Genomic DNA, 19,669 nt, shown 5'->3' with positions numbered 1-19,669 from the left:
TTGTCTCGCACGAATGATCCAGTAGTTCTCACGGAGGTGGGATAACGTATCTCGTACTCCTGCGTGTAGAAGCCGCTTGTGTTCCCCGCGAATCAGAAGGCCAGCGTAAGGGTGCCTCGCAGACAGAATGATCGGATGTATTGTTCTCTCTTGCTCTGTACTGTTTTGCAGCCGACCTCCAACCCGTAGCAGTCCCTTGGTGTCTAGGAACGGGTTCAAATCTTTTATCGGGGATTTTCGGTCGAGCGACTTGGATGCACTGAGGGTCCGTACTTCATTTCCGAATGTTCCCATCTGTGAAATCCTCAGCCAGTACCTCTCCGCCTCGGTCATCTCTTCGGCTGACAGGCTCCCCATCCTTTTCTCCGAAGAGGTTCGGCAGTTGTAGAGGAAGCGCTTGATCCACGCTGTTGTCCGAAGCACTCTAGAGATGGAACTCTTTTCGCTTAGGTTTATCAGAACAGCTGGTTCGCCGTCTGTTATGGTGTTTAGCACCGGCGTTCTGATTTCTTCTTGCCAGAGTTGGCGATCAGCAAGGCAGGTTTCGAAGGCGGGGTACGTTTTGCTTTTGTTGAGCCACTCTGGCCCTTCCCAACATTGCTTAGCATTCACCAAAACTGATGGTAAGATACCCCTGGTTAATATGTCTGCGGGGTTTTCCTTTCCGGGACAGTGCTTCCACACTGCGGGATTGGTCAGTTGTTGTATCTCTTGGACTCGGTTTGAAACAAAAGGCTTCCATTTGGAGGCGGAACTTTTGATCCAGCTTAAGGCTATCGTTGAGTCTGTCCAGCAGTGAACTGTCATGCCTTCAATTCCCAACTGTTTCGTCAGGTTTTCTGCCAGCCGTGCGCCGATAACGGCTCCCATCAATTCCAGTCGCGGTAGTGACAGTCGCTTGAGAGGAGCCACTCTCGCTTTAGCCATCAACAATGTCACCGTGGTGCATCCATTTTCTGTCCTTGCTTTCACATAAGCAACAGCGCCGTATGCCTTTGGGCTGGCATCACAGAACACATGGAGCTCCACTTCTGTGCACGCATGGCTGAGGTCACGAGCGAGCAGCCTAGGTGTTGCGATCTGCCTCAGCATAGGCAGCTGGTGGCACCACTTGTCCCACGTCTCAGCCATATCGGGCGGGAGACTTTCGTCCCAGTCTGTCCCTCGTTCCCACAGGCTCTGAAACATTACTTTCGCAGTAGTCGAAATTGGCGCGAGGAAGCCAAAGGGGTCAAACACGCGTGCAGATGCCTGCAGAAGAAATCGCTTCGTGTCTTGTCGCTTGCTCAAAAAGTCAATCAGCGTGCTCATCTCAAACACAAAATCGTCACTTTCTGGCCTCCACTCGACTCCAAGAATTTTTGTGATCGTCATGTCGGAAATTCCGCTTTGGGTTCGATCTGTTTCCGACAATGCCTCTTCGAGCTTGAATTCGTTCGATTTCCATTTACGGAGGTTCATGCCAGCTAGCTGCATGATTTCCTGTGATTCACGACAAATCTTTTCCGCCTCCTCCAGGTTGTCAGCTCCCGTTACAAGATCGTCCACGTACAAGTGGTCACGTATCTCTGATGTTGCAGGAAACAAGTTATGCACAGAGTCGAGATGGTGCTTTAAGGTAGGTGCGAGCAGAAATGGACTAGAGGTAACTCCAAAGGGCACTCTTGTCATTCGATACTCCTTGATCGGAGGAAGAACTTCTCCCCGTCTGGGAACGCTTTCGTACCAAAGGAAGCGTAGTGCATCGCGATCCATTTCCGCAAGCCCAACCTGGAGAAAGTCCTTCTCAATGTCAGCCATGATGGCCACATTGTGCATCCTGAACCTAATGAGGATATCCGACAGGTTCGGATTTAGGTTCGGCCCAGCAGATAGTACCTCATTCAAAGACCGCTGACCTGGTGCGCTTGACGAAGCATCAAAAACTACTCTTAATTTGGTAGTTTCACTGCTCGGGGGCGTTACGCCGCGATGCGGCATGTAATAAACAGGCCCCCTCGGGGACTCACCCGCTTCGGGAACTTCCTCAGCGTGTCCGGTAAGGAGGTAGTCCCGCATCGCCCTGTCGTAGGCCTCAGCCGTGCCTTCACTGCGCAAAAGCTTTGTAGTCAGAGAGGAGAGCCTCGCAAGAGCCGTCGTCTTGTTATCCGCAAGCTCGTGTATGTTTTCTTGCCAGGGAAGGGCAACGCAGTAGCGACCGTCCTTGTAAGCGACGTTTTCTTTGAAGTCCTGTAGCACTTGCTTCTCGGTGTGGGTGTTATCTGGCTTGTCCGTAATGCCTATGTGCTCCAGCTCCCAGAATGATTTTAGCTGCTTGGAAAGATTGTCGTCATCCAGGTCGGCGCTTACCGTTACGCGCAAGACCCCGGTGCTGGCGTGATAGGCGACAGCGGATGACGAAGTTGACGCACTTCCCTGCAACGTCCATCCGAAAACCGTCTCCACGGCGACGAGCCCGCTTTGTAGGCGCTTGATGTTACCGGTGGCCACCTCCCAGTAATAATCGGCTCCTAGGAGGAGTCCTACTTCGTCGAGACGGGACCCATCGACCGAGCAGTCGGCGACCTACATTCTTGTTCATTAAGGTATGCCACGGTGGTCATCTCAGGAGCTGGTATCACGTCGCAGCAAATATGAGGGACCTCCAACGCTTCCACTCGGACTTCGTTTCCGCTGTGTTGGTTGCGCAGCCACAGCTCGACGCGGCGGCATTTTCTTTGCTCAGTGGGCCTCTCGTTGCCAAAGGTCATAATTGTCAGTTTTTCCTCTCCCAGGACGCGGAGTTTTAGCCGTCGCGATAGTTCTTGTTTCACAAATGTGCGCTGACTTCCGCCGTCGAGAAGGAGCCCCACTTTGGATCGCTCGTGAGGTCCCTCTGCCCAAACTTGAGCAGTTTGCAGCATAATGTGGACAGCGCCAACCGTCGCTGCTGCCTGAAGTGACGACTCTGCGGTAGGCGCTGGCGGGGCCGCAACCTGGCTCGATGGTTCCTGGGCGGGTCTGTTGTTGAGGCCGCAAAGAGCAGTGGCGTGTCGAGCTGAGCACTTCGCGCAAGTGAGCCATTTTGCCGCACGACATTCAGCTGCTCGATGGTTTCGTTTGGAGCATTTGAAGCAACGTCTCTCTTGTTTCAGTATGTTGCTCTTTTGTTCGAGAGAAACACTCGCCTGGCAGTCGGCTGTCAGGTGATCACGTGCTTTGCAAAAGGCGCATGCATTTTCCTTCTTATCCGCGAACGCTGACAGGACTGACGACGATGCCTGCTTTTGGTCGTTTCCCATGCGGTTCTGTTTGTTTCGTGGCGAATGAGACTCTTGAAACCGACAAGTACCGTACTTTGCTCTCTCTCTGCTCTCGATTTCATTTCGCAGGAAGTCTAGAAAACTCAGTAGCTCATCCTCGGTTCCATCACTGCGAGCTGTCTTCCTGCGACAGTACTTCAAGCGAAGCTCCTTTGGAATGCTCTTTCGGAGGACCGTGAGCAGCAGCACTCCGTAGCCGCTCGGCGGCACGCCCAACGCCTCCAAACTTCGGACACCAGCCTGAATTTCATCGTACAGCATCCTCAGCCTCCCTGTTTCCTCGACGTTCAGCACGGGTCGAATCGACAGCAACCGCGACATATGATCCTCTCCAAAAGGGTTTGAACCTCTCCAAAAGGGTTTTGACCGCGATCTCGTAGTTTCTGTCTGTCAACGTAAGGCCTTCGATTGCAGCGGCAGCTCGTCCTGTCAGATAGCTTGAGAGATACTTAAATTTGTCAATGGCTGGAAGCGCTGAATTCTTGTGGATTGTCGACTCGAATTCGTTCCAGAATTTTGGCCATGAGCGCACGTCTCCGTTGAATTTTGCAATTTCGAGCTTCGGAAGTCTGGTAGTTGCCTCCTGTGATTGAAACGACGTCGTACTTGTCGCGGGAGCCGAGGACTGTGTGTTGCTCGTTGAACTGGTGTTAACTTGCGATGAAACCGCCGGGGCAATGTCGCTAGCTGTTCCCATTTTGATAGCTCTTTTGAGGATTGTTTTAATCGAGCTTATTTTTGTGCTGTACGCACTACAGCTGGCCAATTCTTCATCAAGCTGGTCGATGTCTATCTTCTTTTAGACGTTCTCGTTAGCTACTCTAAGCTCTTCAGATTGTTGGATAAGCAAGTCAAACAATTCTTCCAGCTCACCGATCGCTGCTGGTGACGCTTGCAGTAGCTCGTTGGCGGTTGCAAGGGTCTTGTCGATGCTGTTGCGAATTGCTGCTTGCTTTCTCTGGAGTCGATCCATGATGCTCTCGGTGTCGCTTGGTCGACTTCCCCCGGGTTTCGGCACCAAAATGTTGAGTAGTGTTTTCTTTGTCGAAAACAGTACGGAAAACCGCAGGCGTGAACTTGCCTTTGGAGCGAGTTCCCGCTCGACTGCGCGTAACTTAACGGGGCGGCTGGTGCCGCGCGCGCAGGAGATCTCCTAGGAACGATGCGAACAGTGTGGGGTTCACTTGAAGATCTGTTTTATTATACGCACAGGTATACACCACAGAAAGAGGGTAAGGGCACGAACAAAGAGGAGAGTCTCGGTGCCTCAAATGGCGATGGTTGGCGTCGGTTTGTCTGCAAGCGCGCACATATAAAAACACGCGTCGCTCGCTGGCGCCGCACCGTCCGGGGTCTGTGGCACTTCGGATGCGCCGCATGGTGTAAACAGAGGCCGCTTTTCGTTCCGATCCTCGTCTTCGGTTGCTTGATTCGGGGCTTCCAAAGTCCTCCCGAGCTCTTCCCCGTCAGCGACGTGTAAACTAAGAGGCGGAATCTAACTGGAGGTGTTGGGGGCCTTTTCGGAAGGGGGGGGGCGTGGTAGTGAAATCTTTTTGCGGGGTGTCCAAATCGTTCTGGCGGGTTGTATAAATCCCTCGGCAGCATGGATGACGTGACGGGGATTGCGTATTTCTATGCCTTCGCACAAAAGATTTGAATGTGTGATCTGACACAGCGTTTTCATTGCCCACCCCAAAGACCAATTCTGCTATCAACTGAAAAAAAAAAAAAAAAGTGGCCCGCGCAGGGATCGAGCCTACGACCTTCGCGTTATTAGCACGACGCTCTAACCGACTGAGCTAGCGGGCCAGCTGGCGGCGGAGGTTTTACGAAGGAAATTAAAGAATATGGAAGTTACCACCTGCGGTTTTGCATCACCTTTGATTGTGTAGCAGGTTTTATGAGCACGGGTTTCACACTGCTGCAGCCAACGGTGAATCCAGGTCTCTGAAAGGGATATCGCTTATGTAATCGACTAATCATGCGAAAGACTTTCGCTGCAACCTTCGTTGCAGTGATCGTCTTCGCCACGCTGTCATTTGTACGGGGCTGTCTATTTTTTCGCGGGGTTCGCTTGTTTCCTTCGCGAGCGTCGTTCGGCCAAAGCGCGCTGCTGATCGTCGCCGCGAAGAACATTTCAGAGCTCAACGTTCGAGCTGGTAGGTCTAAGCTATGGAAGGGTTTCCTCGCTCGTCAAACCACGGAATGGGGGGAGGGGTAGCAGGCCGCTTGTTTTCGAAGTGACCGCAAAGTTGCGGTGAAGGATATTACGTGCACAGCTAGGTGCAGCTAGGGTGAGTACCTGTCGAGCATTCTAAAACAGTGTGTGACGTGATCCCGTTAGAGGCAACAAAAAAAAAAAAAAAGAGTCGTGTCCTCCAAATTAATCCGGTTTAACTCCGGTGCCTCAACTAGCGCTTCTTGCTTCTTCGGCAGTTGAGAAGTTCCGAATGGACCTTTTTTTCACTAGCGGTCTGCCGCCTGCGCATGCGCGCGCTTCCCTCAGCTTGATGCTTGTGCGGCCGACTGCCTTCTAGTGCCGAACCTTTTTATCCCCTATTTTTCAGCAGCTCGCGGGAAATCCGTACCCACGTTCTCACTCTCTCTCTCTCACACACACACGCACGCGCGCACACACTATTCAATTTTTTATATTTGATATTTTGACAGCTTTTGTGAAAAAACTGCTGGAGGGATGCAGCTAAACGAGGTAGCGCAATACTGAAAGTATCATTCGGCACCTTGTTCAGCTGCATCCCTCCAGCAGTTAGTCATTATATGCAAAAACAAATTTTACATCTACAATCAGAATGAAAAACAACTCATGTCCCTCAATTTTCACCATAATAACGGTAAAAATAAACTTTTTGATCAAAGACCCATGTGCCCCCTTAATGAACCAAGCTTGAATTTTGTCTTAATGGCCCCTTTAAAAGCTAGCTGCGGCAGCTAGAAACAAATGAAGAAGGAAGCAATGCACACCAAGAAAAGGTTATATGCAAAACGTGTTTATTTTTAGTCAGTATGGCACAACGCAGTTACCATAAAGCACAACAGCAATCATAGCATCAATCAGTTCTTGAAACCGTTAAAGTTCATACGGAAACAAAGCGCTTGTTCAGGAAGTTACGTCCCAGTGAAAATGCGGCACTGTTGCTTAAGGATACATCAGCCTCACACCTGTCATACATGCTAATAATAAACTACGAGGCAAAATAAGCGGCAGTTTTGTTACAAAGGTTGTATTGGGACAAGATGCAAGCTCCTTCAGAAATTAAAATACATCATGGGAAAAAGCGTGTGTACACTCTACAAATAATACTGAAATAACAGCTTCAATTACAAACCAGACCTTCCAGACAGTTGACATGGGAAAACTACAAAGATCAAACGTTTTAACAACTTCATACATATAACAGGACCAACAAAACACAAACCATCCGTCAGCTAGACAAAGCTGCCGGAACAAAGATACAAAAAATTGCCTAAAAAGCTGCAGTAGGTAACTACGTTTAACTACATCTAACTAAAAGTATGTAAGAGATAGTAATGCATGATAAAACAAAAAGCCACTATCAAATGACAAACTGGCATACAAACAGACAAGATAAAAATGAGCCACGGAAGTTGCTTTCCGCAACATGCCTTCTAATGCAATTTTTCTTGCAATTGCACATGCACTGAATCTTCTTTAGGGACATATCCACTTAAGCCACAGTTTTGGGTAAGAAGCACTTGTTTGGAAACCCTGACCTTTGCTGTACTAAGTTTCAGTGCCATTTCATGTCAGTGAAATTCCAACTCCCAGGAAAAAAAAAAAACAAAAAAACAGTGAACAAGCAAAAGAAAAGTCAAAAGAAACATTTGTTCAATGGTACGTCTTGCAACTTTCATGCAAGTTTCTTCTGCTCCGATTGATCGGAACAAAATCATCTAAATCCGCGCAAGTGAAAGCAGTTTGGGTAAAAATCGGTTACGCAATAACGTTTCTTACAGGGGAAAAGAGAAGGCCTGTATATAACGGTGGTAATGAATGTTTTTCGCCCATCCTTGCCTGATTTCGCCAGTAAATTTCCACCCACAATTTTTCAACGTGCATTCTTTTCTTGATAAATCAGCACATTATTAACCCGTGGTCCGTTATGTAGTTTTGTGCAAAGCCTTCACGTGAGGTCAGCTATTAGAGAGACACAGTTTCGTTCTAATTACACCTTGTCCCTTGTTATCCCACAAATCCATCAAAAGGAACGATTGAACACAAAGGCTTGCATTAAACAAAACACTAAACAAAAGTGTATGACAAAACTACAACAATGCTTGTGTGGTTAGCAATTGCTAGCACCAACACGGACAATAACGCTGGAATTTTTGGTAAACCCGCACAGTCTATACAAAGCATAAGGAATACAATTAACAACTACTATGTAGCCATAGTAACTAACACTGAAGATCGTGGTTCCAAGCAACCAGACATAAAACATGATCGAAGGCCAGTATCAGAACTACTGGCTAGAACCTAATCCCTGCGCTGTCAATCGTTTCTGGGCAAATGGTGCAACCGCATTCTTGCACAAGCCAACATGTCACTGACGGCGCTCTTCTTTCTAAGCTCACATGGCACTTGAGAACAGTCGCAAGCGAAGAAGATAAAAAGTGAACTACGCAGATCCTGCAACAGCAACAGGATAACATTTATCTCCTCAGCTTCTCCTAAATTGATTGATTGTGGGGGTTTAACGTGCCGACGCAACGCAGGCGATGAGGCGCGCCGTAGTGGAGGGCTCCGGATTAATTTTGACCACCTGGGGATCTTTATCGTGCGCCGAAATCTCGTACACACGGAATCGAACCCGCGACCTCGTGCTCAGTAGCGCAACGCCTTAGCCACTGAGCCATCGCGGCGGGTAGCTTCTCCTAAATTTGGAGTTCTGCTCTGGGAATGTGTCAGTAGTTATGTAAACGTGCTAAATATGGCATTAACAGGGCAAGCCTTCCTACCCATATCTGAATGCTTTTCTTCCTGTTGGAGTGCGGCCAGACTTGTCAACATAAACACTCTGTCATGCAGACCAGCAACTAAAAAAAGCAAGGAAAGAACAGATAGAAGGTAGTAAGCAATAAGGTAAGTGACAACCACTGCTAAAAGATTCCAAAAGCGGTTAGTAGCCCCACTCCCACTTGGGATTAACATCTAAAGTGCACCACAAACTCCTCACAGTAGTACCTGCCCGAAGTGTTGAGAAAATAATACTGCCTTTTGTTCCCCACTCCCACTTGGGATTAACATCTAAAGTGCACCACAAACTCCTCACAGTAGTACCTGCCCGAAGTGTTGAGAAAATAATACTGCCTTTTGTTCCGCGCGATTCAGAAAGGTAATGAAAACAAGCGGCCTTTACGTTTGAACTCGGGTCACCATTTTCTAAATTCAAAATTCTCTAAAAAGTACGCTCATCATCCAAAGATTTCACCTGACGCTTCTGGCAAAAGAACCCTGTCAGAAACCGCCAGCACTGAGTAAACAGCCTAGTCACAGGTGAACTAACCACGTGTTGCACCGTGCAAGGCAGGCACACTATGTTAAAGGGACCCTGCAACACTTGCCATCGACTACTTGGAATGTATTTTGGGATAAAGTCTATTGTCCCAGCAATCTCCTCCCGCAAGAATTATGAAAATCCGTTCACTATCACCGAAACTACGTGCGAGGAAAAATCGTGCATAACTGTTGCCTCTCAACTCAGCCGCGGACAACGCGACGAAAGCTGCGCGCTCTCCCCTGGAGAGGGGGGCGGCGCGCGGCGTTCTGTTCAGCAGCCTTCGATACGTCACAGGCCGGGGAGTTTCGTCCTTTTCCCCGCAACGTGAATGGGTCTATTTCCGGTCTGGTGCCACAAAAGAGCAGGCATGGCTGCCTGCTTGCAAGCAAGCGCTCAGGCTGGTAGGGCGTTTTTGGAGCAATAAACGCTTGTTGTCGAATGGGCTTGTTGAAACTGGAATATTTAGTTCATCACTCAAACTCCGCACGCACTAAAAACAAAAGAAGCACCAAAAGCATGCGGACAGGTTCAGACATAGAAGAGGTTCATACACAGCGCTGACGACGGCTGATCTTCACAGGAAATGCCAGAATTTAGCCGCGAAGTTGACCGGCGACAGCCAATAGGACAGCCGTGGTCCGATTGACGTCGCAGAGGCCATGCCAGGGGTGCATAATGAGGAGAATTGAAGAGAGAGCAGTTGGTTTTTCCGTGTCTTTCACGGCGATTTGCGCGCTTACCGCTTCATGTGTACGTGTAATATTTGGCTCAGGTGTTCCTGGAAGTCTAATCTAAACGTCGCGCAGGTTTACTTGCACTGCACGAAGAGTGTTGCAGGGTCCCTTCAACGTCCACACAAGAGGTACCAAGGTTGCCGTCGGGAGTGCCTGTCTCACCAATGATGGGAGTGATGGGAACGATGATGGAAAACAGCGTATTGGTGAGGGCCGAGAGGTGGAAGAGCTACAGCCACTGTTACGACCAAACGATGCAGCCCCTAACATCAGCATCTATGCACACACAAAGTACTACAGCGGCCATCAGAAGTGCTTGTCCCACTAATGAACTCACTAAGCGACAGCACCACCCAGTTAGCCAGTTGATCGAAACACTGGAGGCATGGCCTAGTGATGGAATAACTCCCGGCAGTGTGGAAAAAGCAGGGCAGCACTAACGACTACATCAACGGCCTAATGATTACGAGCCTTTTTGCAGGTTGCCGTGTTGCAGCACACGGTTTCAAAAGAAATGGAATTGAGAAAACCCTCGTCAAGTAGAGTCAGATTAGGTTTATACAGTCTAACCCACTTACAACGATACCACTTATAACAATATATCGGATAAATGATCAACAACTCAGGCACCATCCACTATTTTGTGTGCATTCCATGGTAAAATACACCGCTTATTACAATGCTCCAGCTTTAAGTTATTAGATGTAACGATTGAATCACAGCGTGCACCGAAAACGTGAGCTGCCACCAGCTCTCCACACTGACAGCATGAACCGCACATCCTCTTCAGCCCTCAGAAAATGAGTCTCTGGACACGATTAGGAGGAAGCGACAGGAGGAGGAAGGCACTTTTCCTTCTGAACCCTCCTCCCGGCCCCACCACTTTGGCTTCATCTCCGTTCTTACTCGCTTGCGCTGCCCGCTCGCTCGTTTGCCGGTCGTCACGTGCGCAACACTGTGAATCTGACTAGGTGGCTCTTCAACTGCCTCCGTTTTACCACAGAACGGATGTGAGGGACGATGTGGAAACATCCGAGCGCCTCACTGAAGAGGCGATCATTTCGCGGTTGCGTGCTGCGGACAGCGAGGACAGTGACAGCTCTGACGACGCGGTGCAGCCTACACAGGTAGTGTCTCTGCACGAAGCCCAACGCATGATACTGTACCTCGGTGGACTCTGTTTCTACCAAGGACCTTTCGCTCAGCTAGGTGAAGCACCTATAGTCTTGAAAAAGATGTGCGCCAGCTTTGCGTGAAGCCAACAGAGCTTAGCGACTACAGCATCTTTCCTGCAAATACGTGTGGTAGTAGCAGTAGTAGTAGTAGTAGTAGTAGTAGTAGCAGTAGTAGTAGTAGCAGTAGTAGTAGCAGTAGCAGCAGCAGCCTTGCTTGCATGTGAATAAAATGTTTTGATCTCAGTTTCATATTTTTTTTTTCTCAAGCCGCTTAGAACAATTACTGTTTATAACGACACAATTCCCTTGGCACTTGGACATTGTTATAAGTGGACTAGACCGCACTTGTTTTGGATCGGGTGCAGGTTATGTTGTCGGGTAAACCATGTTTTCTCAGATTATGTTACGTTACATTGAAACAGACTTTTTGGGTTCGCGGTGCTCGGGAATGACCTGCAAACAGGCTCTCCCCCCTTAGGACATCGACGCTTTTGGACCCATCATCCACCATCATCAGCACCATGGTGACCAATCAGTTGGCAAAGGTGTCCCCTGCGGGCATCCAGAGGCTCTTTGGTCGCGTGACGTGCTGGGCCACCTGCCAGCCCATCCAGTGGCGGTCCTGGTCGTTGCTGTCGTTCATGGGGAAGGTCCAGCTGAGCTTGTCGCTGTGGGCCCCCGCGTACTCCAGGAAGGCCGCGTGGTCAGCCCACTGGCCGTGGTACCACACCGACGCCACCTCATGGTGCTCCGCTAGTGCCCGAATGAGTATCGGGCGGTCCCCGGCCGACAGGACGTTCACCACGCCCGCTGGAACGTCCGACGTCTCCAAAATCTGCGAGCAATGGTTGTGGGACATTGTCGATGCCTCAGAGATGGCTTTCGAAGTGTGTTTTTTGGGCTACTCAAATGCGAAAATTGTGGTTTGTCTGTATGTCTGTCTATCAGTTCAGCTGACACGGCAAAAGATGAACGAAAGCTTGAACATGAACTACACATAGGCAAGGCCTTTCCAAACTACGAAGTCTGCAAATGTACTTCATACCTGCCACCACTGATGAGCAAAAAGAAAGCATTGAAGATATTCGAGGCAAGACATAAATACAGAACAGGTACATGCAGTGCTCTTTTATATGATAAGAGACATCAGCTTGGCTTTTGCAATATCAAATAAGGAAAAAACCGCATAAAAAGGACCGACCCTCTTAACCAAAAAATACTTAAGATCCCACCTGAGCTCAAGCCAGCACACAAAGCCGAACAGTAACTAAAGGTTCCACACGTTGTTACGTTACATCGGCGGCAGAGAACCATTACCCTTCGAAAACATTTCCCATAAACAAAAAATACAAAAGTGGCCATTTTTTTCTTGCGTTTTTAAGTGCGGAGCACTCTAAAGGCCTAGCTTGTCGTAGTCCACGGTAACGCACCCTAACAGAGCACGGCATCACACACCCAAACAGGCGGTTCAAAAAGATCACCTATTCCCCCAGTTGGGATTGAACCTGGGTGCCTCACGTTACGGAGCCGATGTTTACCCCGTTGCACCCCAAAGGCACACGTTCCTCATATGCAAATTGTTGGGGAAAATCATCGCGTTGCGCCGTGGCCACGGAGGCTGCCATTGCCAGGCTCCATACAAGTACACAATAATACGAAATAGGGAAAACATCATGAATTAACCCATTTATTACCCCAAATGAATGAGCACTCAACCCAGTGTCTCTTTCAAGGTCTTTTCAGGGGCTGCAGTGCCTCGCTTGACCACTTTCGGTATCAACATCGGACTGATATTGAAACTAGTCAAGGCAGGACGCCACAGCTCTTCTGGCGAATCACTGCTCAAAACTTCACAGCTTCCATGCTGAGCAGAACTCCTTTAATTGTGCAAGTCTGCCCACATTCGTGCGGCGTGTAACAGGACAACCCCACATAGTCACTGCTATTACAAAGACGATGGCAGTCCTTGATTGATTGATTGATTGATTGTGGGGTTTAACGCGCCGACGCAACGCAGGCGATGAGGCGCGCCGTAGTAGGGATCCGGATTAATTTTGACCACTTGGGGATCTTTAACGTGCGCCGAAATCTCGTACACACGGGCGTTTTTGCTTTTCGCCTCCATCAGAAAAGCGGCCGCCGCGGCCGGGAATCGAACCCGCGACCTCGTGCTCAGCAGCGCAACGCCTTAGCCACTGAGCCACCGCGGCGGGTACGATGGCAGTCCTGATCTTTGTACCAACAAAATTTCAGCCCTGTACTGGTGCTGCAAACACTGCATCGACATGCGACATTTCTGGCTCATCCAAGGGATCGACACACAGGCAAAATCTTTCACATTTAGGTAACCCAAGAAAAAGTACCATCTTTGAAGAGATTACTTACACATTACTTCCACGCGAATGAGTGCTCACAACTGCCAAGTGAACCGATAGCATTCAGGCATGCCAGGTATATATTTTTGATTCAATGATATTTCCAGTTTCACACTAACATAAACTATAGGGAAATCTTGCGGTACGATCACATGGCATCGCCGGCCCTGCTGTAGCAGCTACCAACGATCCTCTCCTACTTGGCTTAGCTACCCATGTGGCTTCTTTTCGCTGCTGAAGCCAAAATCAACTGAAGGAGCAACATTTCTTCCTTGTTTGTCTCTCATGAAGCTTCAAAGTAATCTCTGAAAAAATAAACATTTATTAGCCCCATTTTTCTATTGGTAAAACAACTTCAAAAAACATTTTCACAATATACAATATCTTTTTCTTTTTGCAGCCACGGGCAACTTTCGGTCTTCTTTGTGAGCCCCGCCAAGCGACGATGAAACGTTTAGCCGTGGTACACGACTGCATGCTTCCTTAAAGGAGCCATGAAGAGAAAACAAAAGTTTGTTTTATTCGAAAGATTAGGTGTTTCATAGTACCCCAAGCACTTTCGCGGAAGCAAATGATGCTTTATTCACTGAGAAATAAGGCAATTTAAGCCACAATTTTAAATCTCCCGCTAAAATTGCACATTTCGTGACGTGAACAATGGCGCCATACGAGGCGGTCCATGAAACAGATACTTCGTATGTCGACTCCATATCGCACCCACACGCGGGAGTCAGACAGGAACCAGAAATCGTGCCGAAACCGAGACGGCGGCCATTTTAAAAATACTAGTATAAAACCTAGTGCACCCGCAGCCCTAGTCATGGAATCGCCTGATCGGGAGAACAAAACTCTCGCCGAGAAGCTTGGGCTTGCATTTAACAACCTCACACCACTCGAACGCTCAATGCTTCTAAGTGCACGAGTGGCAGGAGTTGTGGGATACGCGGATGGACCGGAAAGCGACCATTCCGCGATAGCCACAACATACGAACGCCCAGCCATCGGCACCGCTGCCTCGTCAGCCCCGTCGCGACGGACGAATATAGACTGGTACGTATGTGCCGTATTTTGATTACGGTTAATAATAGTTCAATTTCAGTAGCAGTATCGCTTATGCCAGTTGGCCGGTGTTGTGAATGAAAAGCCGTTCGCGCGAGCCCTCTGCTTCCACCAGAAAGATACGAGCGTCAATGCGCGGTGTGTACGGCATTTTGTCCCCGAAGGACAGAGCGCTTTGACGGCGATTTGACGAAGTCGGCGACGAGCGCCAGCATGTTCCAGGAGTGAGGTAACGTAAGGGTCCCTGCCGTAATCACTTCCTCGGAAATGAAGCGAGCACACTCGTACTTCCTTTAGCTCCCTTTCTCCTCCGTTTGCAAAGTTCACAAAACGTAGCCACTTGCTTCGCCGAGGTTCGTCGTTGGGCAGCACATGAAAGGAGATCTCCTCACCGGCGGGGATGTCGCACTCCCTCGACGATTTGCCCGTACTACATGGGCATTTCAAAACGCAGCAACGAAATTTCATTGTAAAGTACTCGAACAAACTGAAGTTTTCAGTCGTCGTGAACTGGAAACGAGCTCGTAACGACAGCAGCAAGCCAACACCATTCGAAACTTCTGCGACGACTGGCACTAACTCGTCGCTTCTTGCTGTTCCTTACTCCCCTCGATTCTATTTTTACCTTTGCTGGTTGGCGATATGACGGCCAACCTCCTGTCAAGGGATTAAGATACCAAGCAAGGTCGCGGCTGTACGTGCTGGAACGGTTCGTTGGCCCCTAAGAGCCTCGAACCCGAAAATTCGTCTGCGCGACGGCGAGATGTCGAGACCGGCCGGCGGTAGTTTCGTACGCATTGGCGCACACGCTTGGGTGTTTGTTCGGTACTTTAACCGTTTACTCCACCGTTCTTTGTCATAAAAAGAATGTGCAGTATGTTTCACGGGCATATAGCTCACTATGCAAACTGGTAAGCCCTGCCTAACTTGCGTTTGCTTTTGCCGGCCTCCGCCAATCGCAGAGCATTCTCGAGTGACATCATAGGTTCTGTTGCGGAAAACGAGCTGGTGGGTCGCATGGTCATTTCCTTTTTTCCTAATTATGTAGCTTATTTGAGCGAAGTTTGCGTTATAAGTGGTGTCGTTATGGTTCTAACGAGGCAATCTTTCGAATGAACCAAACTTGTGTTTTCTCTTCATGGCTCCTTTAAGCGCGTCTTGCCGGACACTGGGGCCAGATTTCACTCCAGTATATATTAGTACGAAAGTCTACCGAAATTTAAACTTAATAATTCAAACTGCTTATTTTGAACGACCTGATCAAACCATGACGGCTTTCACACGCCACCACGCACTACGCATCCACACCACAATTAGTAGTGATACTTCCCTCGAGTTCACTAGGAAGTGGTCAAACCATGAAATGGCCGGTCTTGACCGCATCTACAGAAGAGGCCCGTCCCACCCACCTGGCAGAATCGCAGGGCGGCCTGGGGCCGTTCTGGGCAAGGGAGGACGACGACCGCGTTCCCCGCAGCCAGGGCCGCGGCCATGGCGGACACGAAGTTGCTCAGGAGGCACTGGCGGTCGGAGCAGACGACTCCGATCACCCCCAGGGGCTCGTTCAGGCGCACCACCGTGCCCTTGATGGTCGTGCTCTGGAACAGAGACCACAATGCGTGGAGGGCAGGTATAAGCCGCATTCGAAACAGCTCCCGTGGTTTGAGGCAGAACAACAAAAAAGAAACGCGCACCAATCCACCCTGTGAAGGTAACGGTTGGAAAGCAAAGCTGCAAACGACCCCCACAACGATTACCCATGCGATGTTACTTCAATTCACACATTTGGCTTCTACAAGAAGTGAAACCAGAGACAAGGGAAATGCACTCTACCACACCCTTTATTTCTTCAAAGCAGTATTCTTTGCTAAGGTTGAATCAATGCATGGTTCCTGAACAGTGGTTGGTTGAGTTGTATAGGTGTAGCACATAAGTCGAAACTCTATTTTTATAAAATTGAAGGAAGATCAAACCCAGTGTTAGACGATCTCACTTCTCCGTCTCTGCCGATACCGACGCAGGTGACGAGAATGGCAGCATAGATGGAGGCGACGTGCGATGCCGTGTGTTGACGTGAGCTTCCTTGAATTTTTATAACTCCTAGCGCATGTGCACGGTGTGCACATGGCCGCTACATGTGCCGGGGGCAGAGCGCACAGCGGTGTGACAGGTCACGTGACGCCATCACGTGGCATTCAGCGAGGACACAGGGGGTAAACCCGCAGATGTGATCGGTGAGTGCACTGTCTGTCTCTCCCGTCTCCGCGTGGCCTCGTAGCTCAATCGGTAAAACAACGGGCTCTCGCTCCATTTCTTTTTTCGTTCCAGGTTCAACTCCTGGCGGTGCCAGTCACTTCTTTTATTGGTGAATCCAACGGTTGACACCAACGGCCGCGACAGGACCCGTGAGGGTAGACGTTTAAAACACAACACAGACGGCAAATGCGAGGCAAATGGGACCGTCGATATCCTGTACAAGTTCAAAGACAGCCGAAACAACGCAATGGACAGGACAAGGACGGACAACAGGACGCTGCACTGACTAACAACTAAATGCTTTATTTCTGTGAACGGTTTATGAAGGGGGTGACACAAACAAACAAAAGGCTTGCAAACATTACGAGGTGAGGGAGTCCGATGGGTATCTTATTGATCGTAGGGCCACTGATGGAGTGGTCACGCGTGTCGCTGCATTCATGAATGCGGTGCGCCTCACAAAGTTGGTGAGTTCGTTGGCCCCTATACGTTTTGATATTTAGCACTGCTTGAACGAAGCTGTACATCTGCATTTTTTTCCCTTCCTTGACTCGTCCACTGCGCTGTTTCTGCTGTCTTCAACACACGTGCTATGCGTCCAGAGATCTTATCAGAGCTTTACGGTCGACTAACCGATCTCAGGGGAAATGCGTTAGTTTTTTGACAGGACGCCGTCAGTCCCACTACAAAAGTTTTCGCCACGAAAACCGGTCCATGGTTGGCCCCCCTGTGGTGGGGGCAAATGGGCAAGCGAGGGGCAAGTGGATCAGCATGCGATCCATCAACAGAACGTTCAGGGGATAGTACACAGGCACTCGTGGCTGCTGCTGTACGTCAAAGTAAAAAGCGTAAAAGCATTAGCAAACATTGCCTAATTTGATGTGTCGTAACTTAAAAAGCAAGCTGTGTTTTATTGTGTTGTGTTATTAGAAGTAAATGTTTAGCAAAGTTGAGTTCTTTGTCCCCTAGGTGCTCCTGAGTGTTTACAATAGAGAAGATGCACTAGTGCCACCCGGATTCCGAAGCCAAGCTTCGCAACTGGTGCGTACCGTATTTCTGCTCTCATAACCCGCACCAAAAATGCTAATACTTCAGTGGCAAAGGTCCCTGGTTCCCTAAAGGTCCCTGGTTCGTTCCCGGGTTTCGGCAGCAAAGTTTTTCTGAACCGCAAGAAAGCAGGAGGCCAGGCTAGGGCAGAACTGGTAACGCACTTCCACCTCCTTTCTTTACTAATGATGATAGTGTGCACGCCCCCTTCTTCCTCCTCTACTTCCACAACAGCAGGCGCGCGGATAATACGCGGGGTTTTTCCTTTAGTGCATCTTCACGGCGATGCGCGTTGAGACATAAAGTTCCTACGCAGTAACACTGGCCAAGTCTTCCATGGCAGCGATTGCGCAAAACATACAAGGACAAAAAAGAGAAAACAAGGACGAAAACAAGAAAAAAACAAACAAACAAACACAAACCACATGGATGGACCCGAAGCTGACCTTGTGTACAACAGTGAGGACTGCGGCTCAAGTGATAGCTGTAGCGAGAGCAGGGACACTGAGTGAATTGTGACTTTCACCTCGCACTCAGTGTATTCTACTTGCCAAATATATGCTTTTTCTGTCTACATATATGCGATGTGTTGCTTCAGCAGTAGCTTTTATGCAGCCTTTCCTGTCTCAAATATGTGGGCAATATGCGAGGATTCTTTTTTTGTTTTGTTTTCCGGCAGGCTGAAAGCCGGCGTGCGGATTACATGCAGGGGCGGCTTATGTGTGCGAAAATACGGTATTCAGGAACTCTGGTACTGGTACAGGGAGCCCACAAATTCCTATTTGCAAAAACCCCGACACTTCACGGTTTCTCCCAGAGCTCTCACCCGGACCGATCCGGCGTCCTTGTCGCAGGCTGCAGCCCAGTAGAAGAGCCGCCGGATGCACGCTCCGACCTCGGCCTTGCAGGCGTACTCGGAGCGATTGTTGGTGTTGCGGATCAGGTGGGCCATCTCTGCGGACCGCATCGAGAGGTTCTCCGCCAAGTAGTACAGCACCTGGGCTCGACTGTGGGCCGACCGCGACGACCAGCTGCCGAGGGAAACACGGGAGTCGAGAGAGGGAAAAGTCAGACGTGATGCCAGATGCATATTAGAGTGGCGCTGTTACAGGCTGGGTAGTTATAATCATCAACATCAGCCTGTCTACGCCTACTGCAGGGCAAAGGCCTCGCCGCCCATGGATATCCAACTATCCCAGTCCTGCGCTAACTGCGACCACTTTATCCCCGCAAACTTCTTGATCTCGTCTGCCCACCTAACTTTCTGCCGCCCCCTTTCTGCCGCCCCCTGCCACGCTTGCCTTCTCTAGGGATCCACTCTGTTACCCTTAATGACCAACGGTTATCTTGCCTTCGCATCACATGCCCTACCCACATCCATTTCTTATTCTTTGTTGTCCTTAACATGCGTTTGTTCCCTGACAGTTATCTTTGCGATGTTCTTTTCCCGGGGGCTTTTCCTCCAAGCTGTAGCAGCGCTGAGGATCTGACCCTGGGTATCCTCAACCGACAAACTCAGCCTCCGATACAAAACTGTACATTTATTTACAGCCCAGCGTGCGGCTAAGAAACACTGCTCGAGCGGAGCTCCAGCCCCTGGACCGCGTCTGCCTGTCTTGATCTTCCCCTCCGCCTGCCGCGAGGACCAGGGGAAGGTGGGAAAGCGAGTCGTCTTCGTCGGGGTCCATACCCATGTGGTGGCCATTAGGACATCCGGTGCGAGCAGGCGCGGCCTTTCTCGGAATGTGCGGCGTTCGAAAGCACCGCGCAACACATTCTTTCCATTTCCGCGCTGCTCTTCCCAGGGCCTGCACCGGTTAGTGTGTCGAAGCGCCCGACACTGACCCTCTCCGCCCTCTTGTCCCTTAAAAGGACCCTGCAGCACTTACCATCGACTGATCGGAATGTATTTTCGGGTAAAAGTCTATTGTCCCAGCAATCTCCTCCCGCAAGAGTTATGAAAGACTGTTCCCTATCACCGAAGCTATGCGTGATAAGAAATCGCACATAATTGTTCCCTCTCAACTCTACCACGGGTAACGTGACAAAAGCTGCGCACTCTGTACCGGAGAAGGGGGCGACTTGCGGCATTTCATTCGGCGCCCTTCAATATATCACAGGCTGGGAAGTTTTTCCTTTTCTCCGCAGTGTGGAGGGGTCTGTTTCCGGTCTGGCGCTAGT

At 49.6% G+C, this 19,669-nt stretch overlaps 1 protein-coding gene and 1 non-coding gene across 2 annotated transcripts in view; both read right to left on the bottom strand.

Annotated features, from left to right (window-relative positions):
* Window positions 1–5,037: 5,037 nt before the first annotated feature.
* Window positions 5,038–5,111, bottom strand: Trnai-aau (transfer RNA isoleucine (anticodon AAU)). The gene has a single exon. It is a non-coding gene; the product is annotated as a tRNA-Ile (tRNA).
* Window positions 5,112–6,288: 1,177 nt separating this feature from the next.
* LOC144140844 (aldehyde dehydrogenase family 16 member A1-like) overlaps window positions 6,289–19,669 on the bottom strand; it is a 56,788-nt gene continuing 43,407 nt past the window's right edge. Inside the window, exons 11-13 of the mRNA XM_077672355.1 lie at window positions 18,315–18,519; window positions 15,595–15,783; window positions 6,289–11,586 (exon numbers count right to left, since the gene is read on the bottom strand). Of these exons, the coding sequence (XP_077528481.1) occupies window positions 11,284–11,586; window positions 15,595–15,783; window positions 18,315–18,519 (697 nt within the window). The 3' untranslated portion in view covers window positions 6,289–11,283. The remainder of the gene's footprint in view (window positions 11,587–15,594; window positions 15,784–18,314; window positions 18,520–19,669) is intronic.

Source organism: Haemaphysalis longicornis, unplaced genomic scaffold (assembly GCF_048455015.1).
Source record: "Haemaphysalis longicornis isolate Haplotype H1 unplaced genomic scaffold, Haemaphysalis longicornis Haplotype H1 scaffold_52, whole genome shotgun sequence".
NCBI classification, from domain to species: Eukaryota; Metazoa; Arthropoda; class Arachnida; order Ixodida; family Ixodidae; genus Haemaphysalis; species Haemaphysalis longicornis.
This window is presented reverse-complemented; position numbering and strand designations above follow the sequence as displayed.